Below are 25,410 nucleotides of genomic sequence, written 5' to 3' on the forward strand. Positions count from 1 at the left end.
CTTGCAGTTATCTGTGGCATCCATTTTTGCAAATGTATTTTCTGCCAGCTCGTTAGTTTTTTTTCTTCGACATAAAGAGCTATTATTATATATATATATTATATAATATATATATAATTTTATAACTATAATTATAACAATATAATATTACATAAATATAATAATAATTATACATTATATAATTATTATAATATATACATATTATATATCATATATTATATACATATAGTTTAATAATATCATAATATACAATACATATTGTATATTATATATATAAATAGCTATCATTTTATTATATTATACTTGTTCAGAGGAGGGCAACGAAGCTGGTGAGGGTTCTGGAGCACAGGCCTTATGAGGAGCGGCTGAGGGAGCTGGGATTGTTCAGTCTGGAGAAGAGGAGGCTCAGGGGAGACCTCATCGCTCTCTGTAACTACCTGAAGGGAGGTTGTGGTGAGCTGGGGGTCAGCCTCTTCTCTCTTATAACTAGTGACAGGACGAGGACGAATGGCCTCAAGTTGCTCCAGGGGAGATTTAGGCTGGACATTAGGAAATACTACTTTTCTGAACGTGTGGTCAGGCGCTGGAATGGGCTGCCCGGGGAGGTGGTTGAGTCACTGTCCCTGGAGGTGTTCAAGGAACGTTTAGATATAGCATTGAGAGGCATGGTTTAGTGGGGTTATTGGTGGTAGGTGGATGGTTGGACTGGATGATCTTGCAGGTCTTTTCCAACCTAGCTAATTCTGTGATTCTATGATTCTATTTAGTATATTGGGGCATTGGTGGTACAGTTAAACCTCGATAGATCATAGTGCAAAGACGGTTTGGATGGTGATCAGTAAAGCGTACTATTAACATAATTTGTGCTTATACTTGAACATAACCCAGATATTTGTCTTTAAAAGATAGCTGTCAAGTAGCAGACTTTAAACACCTAGCTGTCAAGTAGCAGACTTTAAACACCTAATCTGGAATAGATTTCACTCTCGTTTTCTTAAGGACAAAGTTTTAATCATTTATTCTCTCAAATTTTAGCAATTATCTTGCCACAGGGTGAGGATAAGGTGGGGATGTTCCACTGTGGCCATATCTGCACCTGATATTTTTGTACCATTTTTTGAATGCAGAATTAGCGTATTTCTTAGGTAGCTTTTTGGTAACATTCCAGTAGTGTCTACCTATTCAGCGATTGCTGATTGGTGATGATTAATGGCTTCTGCTCCAGGTACTGCTGCCATTTTGTCATACTAAGTACATTAGAGATGATTTGGAGTGCAGTAATATGAAGTAATAATTTAACTAGTAAAAAAAATGTGTTGTGTCTGTAACTCCATTCCATTTCCCACAGAAGGTACAGTGCTGTTGTGCTTAAATCTTCTACAAAAAATAAAACCCAGAAGTGAAAATTAATTAGTTATATCCTTTTGAGAAATTAAGAGACAAATGAAATAATGTTTGATTTTCAAAAAGGATTTTGTTAATACTCCTGGTAATTAAAATGCCATGGTTTCTCAACATACAGCATAGCACACAGCCTCTGGTGCATGCTGTAAGCTAAAAGAAAACTAATGAGAATGATCAACTGATGAATTCTATTTGAAAAGCTCTAGGTTAGTCTGGGGAAAGGATCTGTTTCTGCGAATGTTCTGGAAGATGCCTGAAAAGGATAGTTTTTAATTACATTTTGCAAGCTCTGGTATTTCTTTTCCATATAATGCAGTGAGCAGGACAACTGAAATTAAGCAGGACTGTAAGTATTGATGTTTATTGTAGTCTTGAAGTTTGTTAAGTATTAAAACATAGATGCTGGCTGTGGCTGTTTATAGCACCATCTCTTGTCTGCAAGCATGCTTTGACTTCTGCTGATATTCTGGTCAGACAGAAATTTTATTAATATCTTATGCTATAGATAATTCTGAAAATACAGCAGTGCAAGTGGAGAATTGAGTAAGAAAGATGAGAAGCAGAGAGACTTTCAAACCAGAGCAGGGTAAACCAACTGATCTAAATTACCCTCATCAGCACAAAAATCAGTATTTGCCTTGCATTCCAGATATGTACCTTAAAATTTGAATGAGGATACTTTCTTGTTTTCCTACAAAATACACTCTGTATTCTGACAGGTACCATGATCGTCTGTGGTGGGGCAGTGGTCTGAGGAAAGTTGATAGAAGACTGTATAGCTTTTTGAAAAATGCATTTTTTCAGATAAGGTACCTCATGCTGGTTGACTAGACAAAAGCCTTTGGGAGTCTTCGTGGTAGCTTGTCTGTACACAACAAAATTGTATTGAGTGTTCAAAGCTTGTGGCCTGTGTTTGTATAATCAGGATCCATCTGAGCAAATTTCCATGCTCCACAGCTTTATACAGCTGCCAAATGCAATGAGATCTCCAATCCAATGTAAGCTTCAGTGATGTTTGTGCTTCCAAGGCTTCTTCAAGTGTTTATAACTGCAGTTATGCCAAATTATACAAACTAGCCCTAAATGGACTCTCATCAACTGGGTAGTGTTCAAGAATTTTGTTGTTCACGTTGTCTGTCAGTTCTCTTCCTCCTAGGGAAATGCTTATTTGGGGAATACTTTCATACTGTAAGTTTTAGAGGGGTTTGACAGTTCACCTAGTTCAGTGTGTTTCACCACTTTTTCATTTAATCAGAACAAAACCAGATCTTTTAGCAACGAGGTAAGCAATCGCCAGAAATGACACAAAGCAGGGAGGTTACGGACAAGAATTACATGGTAGTGAAGTGGTGGGAATTCTACTAAAATTTTAATTTATACATGGTATCAAGGAAGCCGTTCAGGCATCAAGAACCATTAAGAAAGCAAAGAGTAAGAGTTGCCACTCAGTGTTCCCTATCGAGTATTACTCATGATAATATTTTGTAGATTTACTTACTGTAATTACTGCAGTCACTCTGGGATAATGCTTAATTTGAAGGCATTGGGTGTGATGCCTTCCTAGCACTAAACAATTAATCCTGCTCCTAGCCTGTGAGCTCTTTGTGGCAAGGAGCAGGTGCACATGCAGTGTGCTGGCAGCAGCAGTCTCCGCACTGTAAATCAATACTTGCAGGGAGTGTCCCATGTGCAGCACTTGCCCACGACAGTTGCTGTCCACACACTCAGTAAATCTGCTGTCCTTGGGACTGCTGCTGCAGTAATTGTCTTACGTCGTCTATCCTGTGAGAGACAAGGTACTCTGAGATGTAGGTCATGGAGGCTGTTGTCCTTAGATGTTTAAATCCTTGAGACACCTTTCAGTGAAAACCACATAAGGCCAAAACTGTGCCATTCTGAACCAGTCATCTGATACTATTAACTTTGTTATTGGTACTAAGGAATAGTATATTTTATATGCTGGAGCCAAGCATTTATTTTTAAGAAATTCCTCAGTTCCTAGTCTGAGTTCTCAGGTTTATTGCTGATAGAAAGGCAGTTGTGAATATAATGTGAAATTTATCTCTAAATACATCACCTGGGTGACAACAGTTATATACGTAGAAAATTGAGAAAGTACACTTACAGCACACTAGGGCCCCTCCAGCAGCATAACAAAGGCACGAGGAATATATTTTTCCACAGTTGCTCTCTAACTTGTAGTGTCTTAATGAACTCCGTGTTTATCTGTAGTTGAATAGGGTTGGGACTGTTTTTTATCGTTCTAACCAGGTTTGCCATGCTGTCATTATTTGCTGTTGTGAGAAGCAGGTCAGGAGAGGGCTATGTGGAAAAGAGTTATGAGAAAGGACATAAGGCAGAGGTAAAAACCTAATAAGCAAATAGTTCTAAGGCTGTTCCATGTTGAATTCAGTACAGCAGGCTCTGCTAACTTAATTCACCTTTTTGACCTATATGGATGGGCAACTCACCGCAGACTCCTGGGAGGGAGATGCTCTGCAGATGACATGCTCGGTCCTGTCCTGTGTTAATATCCACCAGAAGTCACATCTTCCTTCAATACCTACATTGCTTTTACATGTAATGGAGAAGTGTAATTCTAGTCGGTGCAAGAGGATTCTACAGGAAGTCTTCCCATTCAGAAGTGCTCAGAGAAGGTGGCTTGTGCCATCTTGGGAGGCTGTAAGTAAAATTTATGGCTGATAACTATGGTTACCATGTGTGTAATTTCCCAAAAGTTATAGTGGGAATTGCTTCAAAAGATAAATGGGAGATAGATTTGCTCAGTTATAGCATTCCTCATCATATTTAAATAGATGTTAAATAAATAATAGGAATTCTATAGATTAAATAGATATTCAGTGTAGCTGCGTAAAGAAAGAACGTACCTTAAAATTACTGAAAGTGTTTCCATCTTGCTCATCCTACTGATGTTGGCTTTTGCTGGATAGCCTTTCTCAGTTTTCTTACTTGCCTTTATCTCATGACATTAGAAGATGTGCAGTACTACCACTAGCTAGAGCCATTACCCACAACCTCATCTGAAACAATGCAGAGTACAGACTGCACACAGAATTAAATGGAAGGCTTACGTACAGAGCTCTGCTTAGTTCACATTTTATATGCCCCCTTTCTGATTTTACATACAAAGTAGTTGCTAGTGATGTTAAACAGTGCAGTTTTCTTGGAGTGTCTACTCCCAATTTTCAATCTATATATATTAGTCAAGGACATCTGTGTACAACATCAGCAGAGCTGTATCTAGGGAAACAAATATCCCTAAGAAATTATTCAGATTTTTCCATTATCAGAGCCACGTGATAGAAAACAAAATGATTAATTTATCAAGAATTTGAATTTCTTCTGTACTTCAAAAGCCCACAGGATACAAATACACTCAGTTTGTATTTGCCATATTAAGAGATGCTGTATACAGCTATATGTAATTATGCAGTGCTAACTGCCTGGCAGCTCTGAACACGAAGTGATTGTGATCTTATTTAAGAAACAAAAGAGTTTGATATTACAGGAGAGATAAAGAAAAACAGAAGCTAATTCTATTAACTGAACTAACAGACTAGGTTAAACCCCCTATTTTTCTTGAGGCCATCTGATTTCAAATAACCACTGTTGTCAAGTGTTCAGTTTTAAACCTCAGCCACAAGAGATCACTTCCACAAGCCCCGTGCTGTGTTAAGCATATTGGTCCAGTACATCAACAGCACTTTTTTTTTTTTCCCCTACATTTAGCTATTCTTTGCCTGTCTTTGATAAGATATTAAGTAGAGACAGGCAAGGGTAATATTTGAATTAGCTGGATAACTGCACAAGATGTTGTAGCTAGAGGACAAGGACCTGTAACTGTCATGCTATTTAGACATGAGAAAGTGGTATTTAATGTTTTTATGTTCTTTTTGCTTTAGGAAATCTATTCGTAATTCATGCGCAACTTAGCCAATATTATCATCATAGTAAATACTTTCTTTTAAAAACAAGTTTATCAGAATATTTGTTGTTTAGACTTCTTGAATTATGTCTTGCTATAACCCTAAAAATGCTTCAGTCCTATTTACGCAGAATGGAATTATTCAGAAATGCAAAACTCTGGAAGTATTCTATTTTGAATCCTTGATTTCAACTAAGATACAAAGATGTACAGGCTAAAGAATCACATTCAGAAAGAAAATATGTAAAATATTCTGTTTTAGTAAATGGTATTAAATCTCCTTGCAGTGTTGATGTAGATAACGGCAACCAAATTTTTTTTTGTTTATGTTTAGCCTTCTATTTGGAGTAATTTTCCAGTAGCAAGCTTTAGTCTTTGCAAATTAGGTGTAGAACTTGCCAGCCAGAAGTTTTTGTGACTGCAACAGTAAAAGGAGCTTTTAGTAGGTGCATTTCAAGTATTTTCCAGTGTGTCACATTATGCAGTATTTACTCTCCTGAGGACTACATTTAAGCTCCAAAGATGCTTGTGCTGAATTAATTTAAAAGAAAGCTAACATATGCTGTGTTTTTCCTTGAAAACAGATATCCTATTTGCATATTTAGCATGTTAATATTCAACACCACTGTTATTTACAAAAAATTTTTGTTCTAGTCCCACCCAGTGTTCCTAGTTTCTGATGTCCAGATAGGCTCTCTCCAAAAACTGCAGAAGGTCTCAATAAGGTTCATTACAGGCATGCAAGAGAATGGTCAAGCCTCTCATGCTTTCTACAGTTTTGCTGATAACCAGCACATACTTACCCATTGAAGTAGCTGGATTTCATGAGGTATGATCTCTGTTCTCGATTCTTCCTCTGCATTACCGAACGAGTCTCTTCCTGGTTTCTCGGGTTCTGCATTCGTCGGCTATGAGATGCAGGTATTTTTCCTTCAGAATACATCCATTTCTCTAGCTTCCCAGAGAAAAACAAAACTCTGCTCTGATGAAATCAGTAGAAGTTACATTCCATTGGAATTCAAGGTGCAAGTAACTTTAGTTACCAGACGACATCCTACAGTCCAATTAAAGATGAAAATACGGAAAATATTTGAGAAAAATGTTTACTAAGTAATTAAATTAGGATGCAGTGATGATATATATGACAAGACAATAAGATTTGTTACTTACTGAGGTGATCAGACCACCGAGACCGATACCTTGAATCTGACAGTGACAATAGCTAATAAAACAGACAAAAATAGATTATTTCCATTATTGTCCAAGCAAACCGTGCAAGGCCTGCACTGCAGAAGCAAGGAAATTCCTGTCCCAATATCAATTCTAATCAGCTTATAGGATTCTTTAGGAACTAAGGAAAAGGCTGTTTTCAATAACCACATACTGTAACTAAAGATCCCAAGAGCCCAACCTAAATTTCTATGTTAGAATACACAGATCAGTTGAAATACTACACTAGTATTTACTATTTACACTACATTCATTTCTTAATTTTCTTCACTTGGCACTCAATTTATTTCCTGGTTTCTAGATACTGGTTTAATCATAAGCATATAATGACAATGCAAAAACAGTTCAGTTTCTGGGTAAAAATGAGTTACAAAGCCCTGAACACTGAGCATTCACATTAGAAAACCCACACCAGTGAAATACCATCATCCTAAAAGAAAATAAAATTTCATTCAATATTTTTGTTTCCTGAACAAGTTACACTTGAGTAAGAATTGCATCTTAAAAACAAAAAAAAAAAAACAGGAATTCATTTTTTCTCCTATTTAAAAACCCTAAATCATAGGCATCTCAGCAAACTGCCTAGGGAAAACATCTATTTCTTAGGGAAAAGATAAAAGTCTTGGGATTTCTAGCAGTGTTGAAAGGAATTTCTCGTTAGGTCGGTGATGATTAACTAGGTATCTTATGCTAAGGCTAGTGGTAATAACATGAACTTTTCTTCTTGACATTAATTTTTTTTTGTATGCTGTGTTAGAACATTTTCATCCATAAGGAGAAATAGAGAAAGAACGAGGTAGTAAGGTGCTCCTAGGCATGACCTTGAGTGGCATGCTGTGAAAGGGTTTTTTCATTAGCAACCTCACAGTAACATCTTGGGCACACTCAGTAACTGGGAGGGAAGAGATGTTAACAAGCAGTTTCCACAAGTTAGCAACAGAGAAAGAGCCTTAGAAAGCAACATCTATGCAAATAATGAATTCTTCAAAATCCAACAAAAAGATGGAACCTAGAAATACGCATCACAAATCAGAAAGTTAATAACTACCTTGTCAAGCAGACTGCCTCCAACAGCGATCACTGCTTGCTGTTTCCCAGAAAACAACTCTCTCCAGAGCCAGAGGTTCACTGTAACACCGTGAGGGGGAGTTGCTTCTAGAGCCCTGTTGCGCTCCCTTCATGAAGGCTCCCAGTTGTTTTGTCTAAATGATGATCTTGTCATGCCTATAAACATTTGTTTTTATTAGTGCTCTTAAAAGTAACCCACCCCATTAAAAATAAAGTCTAGTCAGTCACTGAACGTTGATGCCTGTGACAATTAATTCAATAGGTTTCTTAAGTTCACAGAAATCACCATAGTTGCACAGTATTAATTCAAACAATGGTTTTTCTTTAGAGAGATCATTTACCGGGTTCCCACAGCTATTCATACGTTCCAGCACAGACATCAGATACCACTATTTTTCATTTACATACTAAGAAAAATCTGATTTTTACTTCATTTAGTATATTTTCAAATTCCTCACCGTTCAGCAGATGTCAACATGTGAATCACCTCTCTCACCAGCATGTCCTGCTGGAGCTTACTGCATTCAGCTTTTATGACTGCCAGTACTCTAAAAGGCATCCAATTTATTTCTAAATGAATTGTCCTATCAACTTGTTACTCAGGACAGCAGCTGAATTCTGAGAAGTGATGCTCTTCATTATCAGTTGCGTAGCATAAGTCTAGCTCTTCCTTTTCTACGCTCTTATTAGGTAATCCCAGCTATCAGAAGATCAATGCAAATGCATCATCACTGGGAGCTGTTGCCAAAACCAAGCCGAACTATTTTCAGCTATAAATTTTGCATTTTGCTGCAAGACTTTATACCTTTTTTTTTGTTATTATTATTATTCACTTATTATTCAACACTTTCCTGTGTTTAAAAAAAATACATATATATATACACACCTACAGTAAGTGTTTCTGCCTCCTATTTTTCTGGTATGACGAAAATTTCCTGGCTACTATTGACACAAAAAAGATATGCATTTACTTTCTGAAAAATCTCTAAAGAGCTTTCCAGTCTAGGTAACGTATTCTATCCAAAGCCTGCTTCAATTTTCTTAGTTTTATCACCAGTTGCTATTGTGAAATTCATTTTCAACTATCACATCTTGAAGAGCTGCTTTGTGTTTCAGTGGGGCTTGAATATATATTTCTGTGAGGTAGTATTTTCTAAACCTTATTACTAACAATGGGCCTTTGTCATCTGTTGTGATGAAGTTTGATATATGCCTGCAAAATATTACTGGCAGGCTTAAATCCATACATTGTTTCTGAATTTTATGCTGTTTTTCCTGTAATTTGTTTTCCATTCCAATTACATTCTCTGTATGACACTGCATTTCCTCCTGGCAAGTTTAATTGCTCTTATTTAAATACTTTAATTAATAGGATTGAGTATTTCCACATCCTGTAGATTTAATACGCATTTAAATAGCTGTGCTTGGAACCTGGACTCCTCCAGAAAATGATCACGGAGTCCACTAGTTACTAAAACATAGTCTGGATGTGCAGATAAGGTCGCATTGTTTGATTTGTTACAGCAACATGAAAATCTAGCATTTATGATTATATGAAATCTGAACAGTTACAAGTTTCAGTAGTGAAACACAACAAAATGGGATGTAAATCGATTGAATTGGTGTAACTAATACTGACTTCTTTGTACCAATATGTGGATGGAAGACCAGTACCCAGATGGCTGCCTGACAGCCCAGCTAGAGTGCTGGAGGAGGAAAAAACTATTTTTTTTCTTAAGAAATGGTTTGGCTGATCCCTATTGTAAATAGGGATCCTATTTACCTAAATGTATGAGATTATATACAGCAAGTAGCTTTTTGTTGGGGTTGAGAAAATAAACTCATTGAAAAAATAACATCTGGTAAAATTTCTCCTTTGCCTAACTGTAAATAGTGACATAAATAGCAGATAGACAACACCTTAATGTTTAACATTTCTGCATATAATATTTCATCCACGTAATACCAGTCAAGTACACCTCATTTTCATGGTAGTCAAAGCAAATATAACAGGAAACAAGTCCCTCTGAAGAGGAACAGCTAACCAAACTCATTGCTGAGGAATATTTAATTATTTAAAATTCATTTTGCATGATCTGAACAACAAACACTATCTGTCTGCTTTTTTACAGAGTACCTGCTGGCCAAAGAGTTACAAAATTTGTCATACTGCTTTTGATTTCACAAGGGAATGAAGCAGTTACCTATATATACTGTTATATACATACTCATTTCCTTTATATAGCTATCAAGTAGAAATTATAAACTCAGTATCCAGTATTTCCAAGCAATACTGGTAATACAGGTAGTGCTCCATGGAATCAATTAATAAGTTTTTCCTGTCACCGCTTTCTTTCTTCGGCAACCTTAATACCAAAGAGACCACAAAAAAGATTAAACGATTTCTAAAGATCCAGCAATTTTTTTTAAGGGCTAAACCCGGCATACTAACAAACATTGAAAATTTACCCAATGAGAACCTGATTTAATATATGGTCATCATAATTCTTTCTTTCAAATGTATCAAAACAGTTAAATTTAGAGTTTCTGCCTGTAACTATTTGAGTATACTGTCTGAAGTACTAATAGAAAATTCGAGACTAATCTGCAATTATCTTTATAGCATATATAAAGCATATAGCATATAGCTACAATACTGAATACACTTTGTGTGTATGTGTATACATATACCTATATATATACACACATATATAGAGAGTAGATGAAGTAAATTTCAGCAGTGCAAGAAATAGGTATACCTTAAAGTAAATTGTTAAACGGAGCTATCAGTTTGGTTTTCTGAAATGCTGACAGCCCACAGCATTCATTTAATATCCCTCATTTTATAGGTAACCAAACCCTGTATAAGGTGTGTGCCTAAGAGCTTTTTCTAGGCTATGAAGCACTGGTTCAGTTTGAAGCAGCATCCTCACTTCACTGTTTTCCCTTTCTCTGTTTTTTTTTTCCTGAAAATATGAAACCCAATACAAGAACCTGAGGCTTACAAAACCCATCACATCTGTTTTAAAGCCTGAATATCACAGATCACATCTGGCAGCTCTGTCAGGCACAAACAGTGGCTGAATTAACCAAGTCAATTAATTGCTGTGAATTACTTATTCCACTCTAACGGTGGCATCTACCCACATTTGAATCCTTTCTTAAAAATACCCAATATATGTGAAGCAGAATTTCTATTCCTTCCTGCCTTGTGTTTTTCTGTCCATATCTGAAAACACAACTGTGGCAATCAGACTTCAGAGTAACAAGGAACAGAAAATTACTTAGTTCTTGCTGTAAAGAATTCTTAAGAATTTTAGAGAGTAAATACAATGGTAAATTTAAATTAAAATACATCCAGAAATCAGAACAATCTTACACTTTCATTAGTAAAATGGTATCTGATTAAATAAGCCTGTCATGTAGTACAAGAAATAAATAAGCGTGAGATGAAACTTCAGGCCAAAAAAGTACTATGAGCTGTTCAGAACTTTTGGCAAGATATATGTTACAGAAACTTCCTTAATGCATCTTTTCTTTGCTTGTTATGAAGTCAGAGAAGGCTTTGCTTTGTTTTGAAGGGAGTTTTCTGAGGAGTCTAACTTGGTACATAACACTAATTCTGCAGTAACAATAGCATGGTGGGGCAGGAGATGCAGGTTAGATTGCACATGCGTACTATCTCTGTAAACACAATTGCATTTAACATGTCCAATATTTGCAAAGAAAGCTGTACCTCTATTCTGTCCTATTTGTAGCCCTCTGAATCACAAGCCTTCCAACTATTAGAGAAACCTTATGAAAGCTTTCAACTAACCTTGAAAACCTTCAAGTAACCAACTAACCCTGCAGTGACCAATATTCCAGAGGACCTCTGCTGCTCTGCAGACCAAGGACATGAACAAGGATGCTGGGACATACGCGTTCACCCCCACACAATAAACACCACAAAAAACAAACATAGTACGGTGCAACAAAGACTAACTACTTTGTACAGCTTGTATCACTCCGTCTTTAACCTGGAATACACAAGCATATACTTGCAACAGAAGAATGTAGAATTTGTATACTGCTACACGTGGACCAGCTGACCAAACACACTGGCTCATCCTTGTACTGCGCACTATTGTAGTTTGCAGGTATATCACATGGTATTCTTAAATGCTGTAGTATTGGCTAAATTCTGCTTTGGTGAAAGACTTGAAAATCTTTTGGGTATGACAAGTACAATAATTCTAAGGAAAATCAAAAGTATTATTGTGTTCCACTGTGCGTTACGCGAGCCTAAGTTAGCACAGATGCCAACAGCTATTTGCCAGAACAGGATTGATGATGTGAAATAGTGTTTACTTTAGAAGTAATCTTATGGACCACTAAATCAGTTTTATATGTGTCTAATGCTACCAGGAGTTGAGAGCATTTGTGCTTCTCATAGGAGTTGCTTCAACCCACACTGCAAAGCCTATCAAATTTTCTGTTGAACTTAGTAGTGCTGTCATGCTCAGTCTGTTTTTATAAAATACTTGACCTGCATTTATTTAGCCACCTGAAACTCTACTGCCTTTGCACTGTCCCTCATCATCAATGATCTTAATCCTACTTCTGTTCAACTGAGCGGAATTTCTCTGTAACTTGTTTCAGCCTAGAGAATCATTTTTTTATATATCGTAAAAAACATTATTCTAAGCTACCAAATCTTTGCCTTTAAATTGGAAAGTAGAGGTCTTAGCTAGGGTGGGGAAAGGGAGCTAGACAGGTAGACAACTTAACCTTCGTGTTTGGTTACTCAGAGACTTACTTAGTATCACAAAAGAAGATTTTGCTGAGCAATAAATATGACTGTCAAGAGTTGTATGCAAGTTTCACTAACTAGTTACAAATAAATAATTAAAGGGATACCTTTATCTGTATTTGGTTCTAGATGTACAAACACTGACGATGCTGACAAACTGCTGAAGCCATTCAGTAATACTGTAATTCAGTGGCCAAGCCAGTCAGAGTAGCAAAGTGTAGTGTTAGCTTTTGGTGAGTGTTGCTTGCATATTTGCGTTCAGTGGAGTTGCTCCATCATGTGCTTTAATGAATTATACAACTCATGAATTAGCAAATATACCTTGTAGTGTATGGTGGGTGCACTGTCCTTACCGTACAGATAATAGACCAATACCATGCTTGCATTGGCCACATGAAGGGGGAAAATGAAAAGAACATAAAAATAGTCTAATTAGAGAAATTTTTACATCCTATATAAACCCTTCTCAGTGTACAGTTCTTTATATGTTTAACTGAAAAGAAAGTAAAAGTGCATAGACTGCAACCTCTCAGAAAGATTAAACCATGGTTCTGCAAAGACCTCATATCTCTCTCAAGCTGAATTGTCCTAACAGGCCTTTGTGGTTCTCTCATCTCATCTTATGGAAGAGCATTTCTGCTCTCTAGAACATTCAGCTCACACATATTAGCCACTACTTTGTTGTCTCTCTGTTCCGTGCAGGAGGCTTCAGCATACTCAGCCACTTCCAGTAGCCACTGCAGAGCGCTTTGCAGCTCTTCAAAAATACCTTTCTCTACCTTTTTCTGTCAAAAAGAAGCTGCTGAAGAGATGGATACTCCATATTTAAGGCTATACACGAGCATCCTAGCTAGTTACTCCCCATAGGCATAAAAGCTATTCTCAGGATGGATACCACAGAATTCATTTCAGGGCATTGGGCAGAGAGGAGAGAAGTCTACCAGCAAACACACTTCTGTTTTAGCTGTTGTGCTTTAGCTAAAATTGAGAGACTGGATACAGTTCTTTCACTAATCGATGACTTAGAAGTGGCAGGTGAAGTCTAGAAGTACTGTACCTACATTTCTATCGTAGATTCAAAAAAAAGGCAAGGAAGGGACCTGAACTGCCATGGTTGGTTAGTTTTCTGACAAGATACATTTCTTTCTTACCTTTGTTCAAAAGCTAAGCTGAGGATGCCTTAGACACCATGACTGAGAAAAATGACTAATTGATACATGTAAATGCTTGACACAGATGTAGAACTAGTTAACTTTAATGACAGAAACACGGGCAATTCCAGCATCAGTTGGAAGCTCAAAGAAGTTGATTTAAATTTGGGGTTTAGGCAGAAATGCTTGAGCTAAGTTGTAATCTCCAATTCCACATTTGTGGTGCTGACCCTGAGCGCCATGCAACACTGACTATGCAGGGGAAAAAAAATATACTCAACATTTTTTTCATTAAAAATTGAGACTGTACCCATTCCTGAAATTATGTGTATATATATATAAATATTATAAATATAATATATATAATATAAAAATATATACAATATTTTATATATATTTATATATATTTATAATATTTATATATATATAAAATGTCAACAGATTATTTTTGGCAGCAAGAAAATATCATTATGTTGGACTTGTACATCTGCAGGACCTCATTCTATGAATTCTATGAATTCACTTGAAAAACTCTCACTTCAGTCAAGTTTAGAAGGCCAAATTAACTTGATCAAGGGTTAAGCAAACAAATAGCATATAATAAAGCTTTATCTGACTTCCTATCATAGTTAGTCCAAAAAATTTTTTTCTATGTCAATTATAGTGCTCATAGATGTCTTGGAATTCATGCTGTCACCATACACCCACGTTTAACTACCATTATTAACATAAATGTCAATAAAGTCTTATACAGAAGTGGGAAAATACAGTTCACTCAGCATTTCATTGCAGAGATAGATTTAAATACCTAATACATGCTTGTCTATTTAATCTGAATTCTGCACCTAGACTTACCAGGGAGAATCTATGGGAGCCTCATGTTTTGAATGTCACAGATTATTCCTGCTATGGTCTCTATTACTCCACGCCATATTTAGATCTTTGAAATTTCAAACCTATTTCTGTCTCACTAGCCTGTCCCCAAAATATATTACTGATATAATAGGAGGAGAGGACACTCCCCTGGTCACCTGCTGTCTGAATGGAGAACAACCTGTACAGAGCGTAATGAACTGCCCCTGTCTGAAAAAAACAGCCTTCTCTGAAGACCAAATTCAGCATTTCTATGGGGTATAACAAATATCCCTGTGGTTAGAAGAGAAATCTCTCACGCTTGTGACTTTCTGTAACACAGACCTGATGCAAACTGTTTACCTTCTGTGGGATTCCTTTTTTTTTTGTTTTTTTTTTGTTTGTTTGTTTGTTTTAATTACAGCTATTTTTCTCTCCATTGTACAAATAAGCAATTTAAATACATGGCTACTATTTCTATACTTCAGCTGTACTAATGTGGTTGTACTGACTGACTTACCCTCCATTCTTTGATTTGCAGATTAAGCCAGTAATTCTCTATTATGCAAGTCCAAGATCCTCTAGAGACAGACACAGCCTTTCAGACTACTGTGCAAATTATTCTACTGTTTATCTTAGAAGTAACTTCCCAGACAATAACATGTACAAGTTACCAACTATAAAGAACCAATAAGGAAGTTACCTGAAAAGAATTAAAAGGAAAAAAAGTAAAAAAAAAAAATGATTTAATTGTTCTTTATAGTTAACTGTGTGATAGCCTCAGTTATTTAAGATTAGCTGCTACTTAGAGTGAAGATAGAGAGGGGCTTTTAGCATGGCAGTATCACACTGATGAACAAATGAAGAGTAGATACTGAGCACTAACAACATGAGATTATAAAAGACCGTTCATTTCAGTATTCAAAGAATAATTTTTTACTTTTTTTTGTGCACTTTACATATACGGGACACCCCTGGCCAAGACATAGGTCCTTTTTTGCGTGCGTGTGTGTGCGTGTGCGTGTGTGTTTCAGTGGTGCAGCATAGCCACTGAGTTAGGCAAGTGAAGCAAACAGGAAAGCTTTGGGCCCATGGTTAACGAGTATGGCCAGACACGCAGCTCAATTCTAGAAATACCATTCGCTGAAACGCTAACCAAGCAATTGTAGCCATTCTGAACTGCCTCAGAGATTAAATCAGCCCTTGACAAAAGGAACCTTCGCTACAGATCCAGCCTAGTGCCTATCCTGCCCCCGGTTTTTCACAATAGCGGTGGACTTCAATAGATGGACACTGGAATGCTCTCTAGTTCATACTGTCATGCAGTAGCAATGCAACGAGATCACAGTGTTTAACCCAAACTTTTTTTTTTTCCTTTCTCTCTCCACCTTTAAAGGGAGGTCCAATCCAGAACCGAAAATCCAAGCGTTGCCTGGAACTGCAGGAAAACAATGAAAATGAATTTGGATTTCAACTCGTCCTACAGAAGTGCACTGGACAACGCTGGTCTATAACAAATGTCTTGAAAAGCTTGTCGTCATAGCAGACTACATTTTTTTACCCATTCCTTTTGCTACTGTGTAGCAAATACTGAATTGTTGCCTGCTGTACTGTGTTTCTTCCCTCCCTGTTCCTTCTCTCCTTTCTGTCCCTTTGATTTTATTCTCTGAGTGTGTGGAAATTGGGTTTGTGGGCTGAAAATAGGCATTTTATTTTACAATTATGTTTTCATTGCATTTATAGAGATGTTGAATGATAGGTGATGGGAAGGCTATCCTAAAATATTTTACATCTGTAAATAGAAAACAAATGGAGAATATTTATAACTCAAGCTTTTATTGAATAAAAAAACCCAAATACTATTTACTACTGTCTAGCTGTCTCCAGGGTAATCAGCTTAGAAATTAAGTGGTGGTTTCACTGTTTTCATTAACTAAAGCCTCATCCTGGCAAGTGGCGGCCAAGTATCAGTGTTTTCCAGGTTTCTGGTTAAAGCCCTACCTTAGCCAAAATTCAGAGGAGTAAATGGTGGCCAGCACTATGCATCTCCGCATGTGTCATGCCCAAAGATCCAGAGGCGATGCCAGTTCCTTGGGTATTAACAGTATAACTCCCTTGCCATCACTTCCCCAGTCAGGAACATGAAGATACAGGAGAAACTAAAAACCAGCATAGAAGGCAGTCAGAAAGAGGAGGTCACATTTTCTTTTCCATGATCCAAATACATAAAACACATTGGTTCTTCAACCAGCTGGACTGGAGTGCAATTCTGTAGCTTCTACAGCTTCAGCACTGACCTGCCTTCGACCAGAAAAGAGAACAGAGCCAGGGCTATGAAAAATTCCAACTGGGGCAAGTTCTTCCCTGGAGGTACGTGCATCTTGAAGGAGATTTTATCACACAGAAAATAATGCCGATTGCCAAATGCAGATATATGTTAATAGATAGCTGTGCTATTAACAGCGTTTACTTTTTCTCACCTTTACCTTTCCTCATTAATGTTTTCTTAAAACGTAAGGACCAACTAAGCCAGTGCTTAACATATTGTTCCTAAGTCTGCATGTACAAGTAACTAACTAAACAGCCAGTGCTTTGGACATGCTAGGCTAGCACTCAAGGCAGAATTTGGCTTTGTGGTGGTCTGAAAAAGTTGTGTAATGCTGTTACCCAGCAGAGCGCTCCTGCTACTTCTGCCGCCTCTGTTAAACAAGCAGTATTAACATTATTCCTGATGTCTTGAGATGAAGACCTTAGACACACTAGCAAGCTACTTCTGTGAGCTCCAGCCCCCTGTGCTGTACTGCCCAGGCAGCTCTCCCAGCAGCAGCTGCTGGGCCATTCTCTTGTGTCACAGTTCCCTCAGAAACAGGCCACCAAGCACCACACAGACACAGGCTATGTCTTTGACAAATCTTGCCAAGGCAAGCAGAGCGAAGCATGGAGCAATCCAGGTCCTGGTATCAACAATTTGTCCATCATAGGTAAAAAAGAAAGCAATATTAAGGTAGCTTCTTAGAATCAACTGTTATACTTCAGTCCAAACTTCTCCTAAGTCTTCCATTACCATTCCCAATTTTCACACTGATAACATTTTTAGAACAGAAATATTTACCTTTTGGCTGAATCTAGGTCAATAATAAGATTTCAAAGAAGGTTTCAATGCACTGTTGTAGTGTTGCATCTCAGCTAAGACTGGGATGACGGGCTAAACTGCAGTACTAGAATTACTGACCTCTATTTCCAGATGCATTTATTTTTATACTGAAATCTCCCTCCGTTATTATTCTATCTGTGCTTTTAAATCTGTGCTCGAAGGAACAACCATAACCTCTTTTAGAGCAGGGTTTTTTGTGTTGTGGTTTTTTGTTGTTGTTGTAGTTGCGGAATTGAGTGTTGCAGACTGACTTTACATTCAGGATCAGCTAGCAGTCTTGTTCTTAATGAGTGGTTATTGTCATGTGGCATGTTAATTTTAAGTGTTCAACCTGCTGCTATATATAGTTATGTTAACTTCAGAGAAGAAAATGCAGAGCCAACAATGCAAAAGCAGTTACAATCGATGAAGAGCAACTTTATATCTACGCTCCAACCAACTTAGAGGCCTCTCAGGCCAGTTTGGGTACAAACTCGCACTAAAATTAGAACACTAAAGAACGATAACTGGCGTGTCAGGGTACTACAGCTGGACAAGGTGAAGCAACTTAGGTTGCACCCTGTGGAGAAAGCAGGTTTTCCACAAGGAGGTATTCCTTGTACATGCGAACCAATCCTCTCGCACACTGCAGCATCATGATTGGAGAGGGCTCAGTACCTGGCATACACAACCTTTGTAATCATTCTCAAGTTTAGCTACTGACCAACTTGACAATTACCTCCTGAAGACCAGATCAGCGAGGAGGAAACTGCACTATCAGACAGAGGAAAAGCACAGGATTCATACAGGGTAGCATGACATAAACTTATCCTCATTTCAGCAAAGATGCCAAGAATTAAGTACATGGGGATGCAGCGATGTGGTCTCAGATGTTTTCTTTTGCACATCTCTTCTCTTGGAAGAGAAAAAAAAAAAAAAAACAGGACTGTCAAACAAGTGTAAGTGAAGGACAGAGCCATCTTTTGCTCCATGTGGCACTAACTTTGCTGTGACCTCTCCCATTTTCTCTTCAGTCACACAGGAATTAAACAGATACAGAAGCTATGCCTCACACTGAAAAATGATGAATAATCACCATAGCGAGTGAAAAATAAAACTCATCTTCACTTTTTGGAATCTTTTAAAATATTACTCAGTCATCAGTTGCCTAAATAATAAAAACATTCCCAAATCTACCCTCGCAATAGTTAAAAAAAAAAAAAAAAAATTGTTCCAAAGAGGGAAAGCAAGCACTTAAGGGAACAAACATGAATATTCCCCAAGCCATTTGGAAAGCAGTGCTCGTGTATTCCTCTGGTCAGAGATGAAAATAAGAGAAAGAAAAGGTCAGCTCCCTCTTCCTCCATCTCCTGAAATATTTTGATGACTTTTTCTGGACAATTAACAGTAACGTATCTATTAGCTGATAAGAATACCCTGACAATTAAAAAAAAAAGTTTTAAGCAACCCTGAGCTCTCTTCCTGTCCTACTGTACTTCTTACATTATTTACGGACAATATGTACTTATTTCCTTTATCTTCTCAGCTATCACTTGAAGTGTTTGTATCAGGGTATCACCTACAGTGTTTTCTCAAGGCTAGAGGAATTCTGCTGTGTGTCTTCTCAGAACAGTTTTGTGTGGAACAAGACAACAGAAAGAATGAGGAAAGGAGCTATGCTGACCACACAAACACAACACTTCCATTTCCTTGGGAAGTTAATAGGGTCCGGCCTTTGTGAGAGATCCCTAGCTAATACTTCTGGAACTGGGCTGTACAGTCTTGAGAAGAGATCTGGGTTCTACATACGCATTCACTTCTTTGTTTACATGCAAAGGCAGAAGTATTCAGGAACATGGAGTACCAAGATCACATCTGTTCATCCCTAGCTAGAACTTAAATATGAGAATTCAAGAGTGCCCTCACCTGCCTGGCTTTTGCAGGCTTGCTAACATCTGCTGCTAAGTGACTGTACAGAAGTGAGCTTATCTTTTGCAGAGCATTGCCCTCTTTTGCTACAAGGGAGACAGTTGTTTTTGGTTTAATCTTTCTGTAACTTCAACATTTAAACTGAGGCATTTAATCCACCAACATCAGGTCTTAGTTGTACTTCCATGTTTTTGCTAGAAAGAAGTTAATTAGTCAACAGCCATCACTAAACCTTTTTATATACATTTGTCAAGAGGCAGTTGCAAAAGTGGTAAGAAAGCAAATAGCTGTTGTATGTCATTCTCTACTGGGTAGCTGAATACTCAGCTGAAAAATGCAGAGAAAGGGAGCCACTGAGAGTTCAAGGTCACACATCAAGAGAATGTAACATGGTTTTGCTTGCTTATACTTAAAATTTTTGTATAGATATCGTCTGTGTGTGTGTACACATACAGATACATGTTTGGTACTGTATCTATAGAAAAACATATGCATGTGGATACACATTCACAAATGGACTCTTTACCAGCAAAAAAAAAAAAAAAAAAAGAGATTCCCCCTGAAGCGCACTTCATCCTACCAGTCACAGAGACTTATCAACAAGACATTGAGCTGAAAGGCTTGGAACACTTCTCACGATGCTACCCGGAATACCTCCAACACTACTGCTGTTTTACATGTAGACAAAAAATCAGAACATAGCTTCTCACATCTAAACTTTTGTTCAAATAACCATTAAAGGTTTTCCACAGGTTAAGTTAGAATAACTTCTAGAAACAAATACAAAATGCTTGTGCTAATGATTTAGCTCAGGAGGCAATCAGTTATTCAAGAGCAATTAATGTATTCTCTACTGATTTGCTGTAGTGTTTCTTAAATTCCCCTTCTACACATCCCGCTTAAGGATTAAATGCTTAAGGAGTGCTGAACAATGCTCAGCAATGCCACTCACAGCTACATTCTGAAACATCAATGCAAAGTATTTTGGCTTATTGACTAAACTCAGCTTTGCGTTGACTGTTCCAAGTAACTGCTTCACCTCAATTCGGTCTCATCACTCATAGTCTCAGAAGAGGATCTTTGTCACAAAGTGTCTGAAAACATCTTGTAACACCACTCAAACATATTTTCCATCATAGTGTACTACTTCCAGTAAAGTACCTTCATGTGAAGTGCATAGCATCTAAGACAGGTTTTTCCAATTGAAAACAAAACACTTTCAGGATATGAAAACAAAATATATATAGTACTTGCAGAAGGACAGAGGTAAGCGCACTTTTTGTTCAGCTTTTAAAGGAAGGAATGATTCTAAGAAAACTGAACCACAGTTTAGGACGTGACTTTGGCCAGACCTGAAGGAAAAATTAGGAGCTTAAGTCCATCTTTTAAACTCTGCTGAAATCCTTGGTCACTGGTGTTCAAGTTGGAGGTCCTGATTTTCTATAAGTAATAGCACACAAAGTTTTTAGAATACTCAAACTTCCTTGAAATTTCTGCCACCAGATATTTCCCTACCATCATCTCTTCTGACAGCTAGACCAGGGTGCCCCATTAGTCCAAGTCCATGGCTACCCAGCAGTCTCTTGTTCCTTCATTTAACCACAAAAGAGAAGTCAGATTATTCAGCTAAATCCAAGGGGCTCTTTGTGCCTCAGCTTTTTGGGACATAAAAATGCATTCCCTTGGCCAAAGGCAGCAACTTGTTTAAATCCACAGCTGAGTACATCTGGTCCCCAAACCTCAAACATCAAATAGAGCATAGTGGTTTGCCACCTCTCAGCCAGAAAAGAAAAAGCTTTTTAATTAGGGTTTACTGGGCATCGTATTTTTTTACTTCCTGTTTTGTCCTTTTAAAAAAAAATTCTTTTCTCCATGTTCTCCTAAACATTGTTCAGTTGCAGAGTAAGTCTTTACCACCTGAACTCCTAATTCTCTAGAAATGCTTACACTCAAAGTGGAGATAATAAAAATAGTCCCGAATGCGTCTCCTGATAGTCTTGAATAACAGATAACAAACCATAAATTAAAAGCTACTGCTGCTTCCCCATCTGAAAAAATCACTGTTCGGTTCTTACTCAAATCCAGATCCAAACATTTCCATGAAAATACTGTCACTATGCTAACCACTGTGCCAGCGCCTGCTATTAACAGCCATGAATCCTCATTTAGTGTAAATTAGCATACATATGTTGATTTTCAAGAACAGCATCCATTTCATGCTACAACAAGTCAGACTAGATCCCCAAAATACCCTGAAAACAAAACTGATGCTCAGCTCCACAAATAACCTTTTTAAACATTTGTTGAATCAGTGTTCAGAACTCATGCACGCACTGTAAACCCAAATGAAAGATCTTACCAAATTGGATGCTGAAAATACCTTTTTAAACTGTTGAAAAGTACACAAAACAAGTATTGCAATAGAAGAATTAATTTCTCCTATGCACAGCAACTTGCCAAAAGTGATCTTGTGCTGTGAGTTTTTATGCTGAACATACATAGTCAGATTCAGAAGCCATTTGGAGATTAAGAGATCAAGAAAGATCACCATCATGCTAGCAAAATTGATTTCAATTTTCTCTACATCATACTGTGCTCATACACTTTGCTATAGAGCATATTTTACCTGGGTAGAGATCACACAAGAAAAAATAAAAAGCATACCACAAAAACAGCATCAGTAGCCATTTCAAATTCTGGGCAGGTATCACTTTCTAATCAGTCTTCCTATTCGAAAAAAGTTGAGTCCAAACTTGAATTACTTTCAGTTCATAGTGCTGGCTATTTATTGGTTATCTAACCTTTCCGCCTACTACTAAATGCAATGTAGCCACCTCTGTGTCTCCTGGGTAGATTGTGCCTGGGCAAGCAGAGTCATCTTAGTGTTTTCTTTTTTTATTTAGTATTCAACAGCATTGAAGGAAGGGGTTGTCAGCTCCCAGATTTGATAACACAGAGACAGAAACGTTCTAGATGATACTTAGGGCTTAAAACAGTTTATATTTAAACCACTGTGTGGTTCCATAGCACGTCTGCCCATTTGGTCTCGCAATCAGTACTTGCTGACAAGGACACCCATTTTAAATAAGTCTGGTTCTTACAAATGATGCTTTCAGGTATTAAAGACTTAAATGAAGTTTCCTGAGAGAGATTAAATCACACGCAGCTTTCAGCCTCTGGAAATATCTGAAAAGAACACTGTGTATCATATAAATGCTCACAGCAGTCAGGGTTTACTGATGTAGTTTCAGAACCCCATCTATTCACTTAGACTTCAGATTGTGTGCAGAAGAAAGGAAGAATTATTTTCTGCATGGAAACCACTCTCAAGTCCTTTCATGAAAAAGGAGTGTTAGCAGTTAATCAGATGAGCTAGAGAGCCATCATCTTTTCTAGTATGTCAGTTTCTGTGGGACAATGTTAATAGTCACATACTTTCCAGAGGGGAAATGGCTATTTAATCTGACTTTTTAATTACGTTATGGCCTGTTGATCTGTACCTTTCTTCTGTCTCAATGTAACGTCTGTCAGTGTTAGGGGCAACACAGAATCAATGGACTATTATGGATTACTGCGTAAGTCAGAGGTGCAGGAAAACTCAGTTTTCCAGCAGATTTGCTGACAAGTCACACCTCCCCACAGAACACTCTGATTTGTATGTTTCACTGAAAATTTTAAAAATGATCAGCTATGTCAAAGTTCAGTGATCTCTTATAATCATGGCTGGCAATTTCCATTTTTGATAGTGAAGCTGCTAGTAAGAAGATACAATAGGATAATCTGTCAGCAACTCCTTCTGTATCCAGGCACGGCTGAGACTGCACAAAGCAGGAGTGGAACAGGACCAGGGTATGGGGACACATACTTGGGTTCCTTCATGGTATGATTCCAACATATCTTCGGACACGACTGCCACTTCTTCCCTAAGCACTTACACACAACAGATTTGCTCTCCATTTTTTTCAGTTGATCCTTCTAGATCAGAGTAGGAGCTTGTTAGCATTGTGTCCTGCCTCTCATGCTGAATGAACATAAGGTTGTGTTTAATGGTAGTTTTTATTCAAGATTCGAAGAACAAGGTAATTAAATTTTGCTCAAAATTACAGTCAACTGATAAAGCCAAACTTCTCAGCTCAGAATGCATTTTGCTTTTTTTCCTCTCCCAGGTGTGTCCAAGAAGCCATCATGTGCATGAGCAAGTGTTTTAGGCTCTCTAGCTTCTTCAGTACATTCCTTATGGGTTTTCTAAATCTTGCCAAGGCTTTTCTCCATTTCATCAAAGGGATGTAGTTTCTATGGGATGAACAAGAAGGTCTGCTTGCAGTCCAGAAATCACTTCTCCCATCTAAAACATTCAACTGGGTTTCATGAGTTCTAGTTTGTGAAAAACTTTGCATTTCATTTCTAAATACGTGTTAGAGATCTATCTCTAGTTCTTTGATCTAACAGAAAAGTTTGGGTAATTTACACCATATGGTGAAAGAGGGACTATGTTGTCAGGTGTTTTATTATCTTTGTAATTAGTGGTATTAACGTGATGGGCACATCTTTGAAGTGGTCTAAAGCTTTCACTTCTATAAAGCAACAGAACATAAGACTTGAAAGTCTGAGAGCAAACAAGTATATTCTCTTCTGCTATCACAACTATTGTTCCTTGGAGCTTGTAGCTGAAGGAGCAAAGCACAATGGTAAATATTGGTAACTTAAAATTTGCCCTAGCCAAGGCAAAGTTATCCAGTTAGAATGGAGATGCTGAAAAATATGGAATGAAGAAAAGAAAAGGCTTATCAGTCAGCTTACACTTTCCTAAGGCTAGCTTATTTCCTGATGGAAAAGAAAGCACAAAGCCACGTATGGTGAGAGGTATGTGCTGATATTCATATAGCTGTCGAAACTGCCACTTAGGCATTTTCCTTCCTTCCTTTAATCAAGTGCTGAATGTCAGATGCTAAAGCTAGAAATCCGCCATATATCAGATGCTGTTTTTCCACATTGTGCCCTATAGGTACCCAGTGTTTAACTCCAAAATAGCACCAATATTACCCTTGCTTTTAAAACCTTAGCAGAAATCCCTTAGGCATATGTGCCAGCAGTTGCCTGTGATAAAACAGTAGTATTCTTCACGGGTTTATACAGCACCTTTCCTACCTCTCCAAGGTGCTTCACTGTTACAGTAGTAACCACCACAAAAACAGTATAGAGTGGAAAACTATAAAAGGAAACAACCAAATTAAACTAAAAACAGAGTTAAAAAATAGCAGATCAAGGGAAGTGATCCTGACCTCACCTGGAGTACTGTGTCCAGATGTGGAATCCTCAGTACATGTGTGACATGGATTGGTTTAAGTGCATCCATAGGAGGGCCACAAAAATGACCCATGGGATGGAACACCTCCCCTGTGAGGATAGGCTGAGAGAGCTGGGGCTCATCAACCTGTAGTAGAGAAGGCTCCAGGGAAACCTGAGAGCAGCCTTTCTTTATCTAAAGGGGGCTATAAGAATGAAGGGGACAGACTCTTCAGCAGGGTCTGTTGTGATAAGACAAGTGAAATGGTTCCAAACTAAAGGAGAGGAGATTTAGATTGGATACAAGGAAAAAGCTGTTTAGCTTTTATTTATGTATTTATTAATGGTAAGTGTTGTGAGGCACTGGCACAGGTTGCCCAGAGAGGTGGTGGATGCCCCTTCCTCAGAGATACTCAAAGTCAGGCTGGATAGGGCTCTGAGTACCTGATCCAGCTGTGGGTGTTCCTGTTCATTGCAGGGGAGTTGGACCAGATGGCCTTTAAGGGTCCCTTCCAACTCGAATGATTCTATGAAAAGCTACAGTCCAAGTCAAACCTTGAAGCGAAAGAAGCAAACTCAAGATTGCAGTAAACTGCAGGCAAACATCCAAGTGCAAACA

At 37.8% G+C, this 25,410-nt stretch overlaps 1 protein-coding gene and 1 long non-coding RNA gene across 19 annotated transcripts in view; one reads left to right on the forward strand and one right to left on the reverse strand.

Annotated features, from left to right (window-relative positions):
* Window positions 1-16,309, forward strand: part of GALNT18 (polypeptide N-acetylgalactosaminyltransferase 18) — a 321,281-nt gene extending 304,972 nt beyond the window's left edge. For all 9 annotated transcript variants that reach the window (XM_021400989.1, XM_021400987.1, XM_021400985.1 and 6 more), the window contains one exon: window positions 15,840-16,309. In XM_021400989.1, the coding sequence (XP_021256664.1) occupies window positions 15,840-15,986 (147 nt within the window). In that variant the 3' untranslated portion in view covers window positions 15,987-16,309. The remainder of the gene's footprint in view (window positions 1-15,839) is intronic.
* Window positions 1,739-25,410, reverse strand: part of LOC110400788 — a 264,387-nt gene continuing 240,715 nt past the window's right edge. For all 10 annotated transcript variants that reach the window (XR_002440077.1, XR_002440071.1, XR_002440069.1 and 7 more), the window contains 6 exons: window positions 7,629-7,804; window positions 6,521-6,572; window positions 6,154-6,404; window positions 3,876-4,084; window positions 3,530-3,726; window positions 1,739-3,186 (listed from right to left, as the gene is read on the reverse strand). This is a non-coding gene — a long non-coding RNA (uncharacterized LOC110400788). The remainder of the gene's footprint in view (window positions 3,187-3,529; window positions 3,727-3,875; window positions 4,085-6,153; window positions 6,405-6,520; window positions 6,573-7,628; window positions 7,805-25,410) is intronic.

The sequence above is a fragment of the Numida meleagris genome, chromosome 6, assembly GCF_002078875.1.
Source record: "Numida meleagris isolate 19003 breed g44 Domestic line chromosome 6, NumMel1.0, whole genome shotgun sequence".
NCBI classification, from domain to species: domain Eukaryota; kingdom Metazoa; phylum Chordata; class Aves; order Galliformes; family Numididae; genus Numida; species Numida meleagris.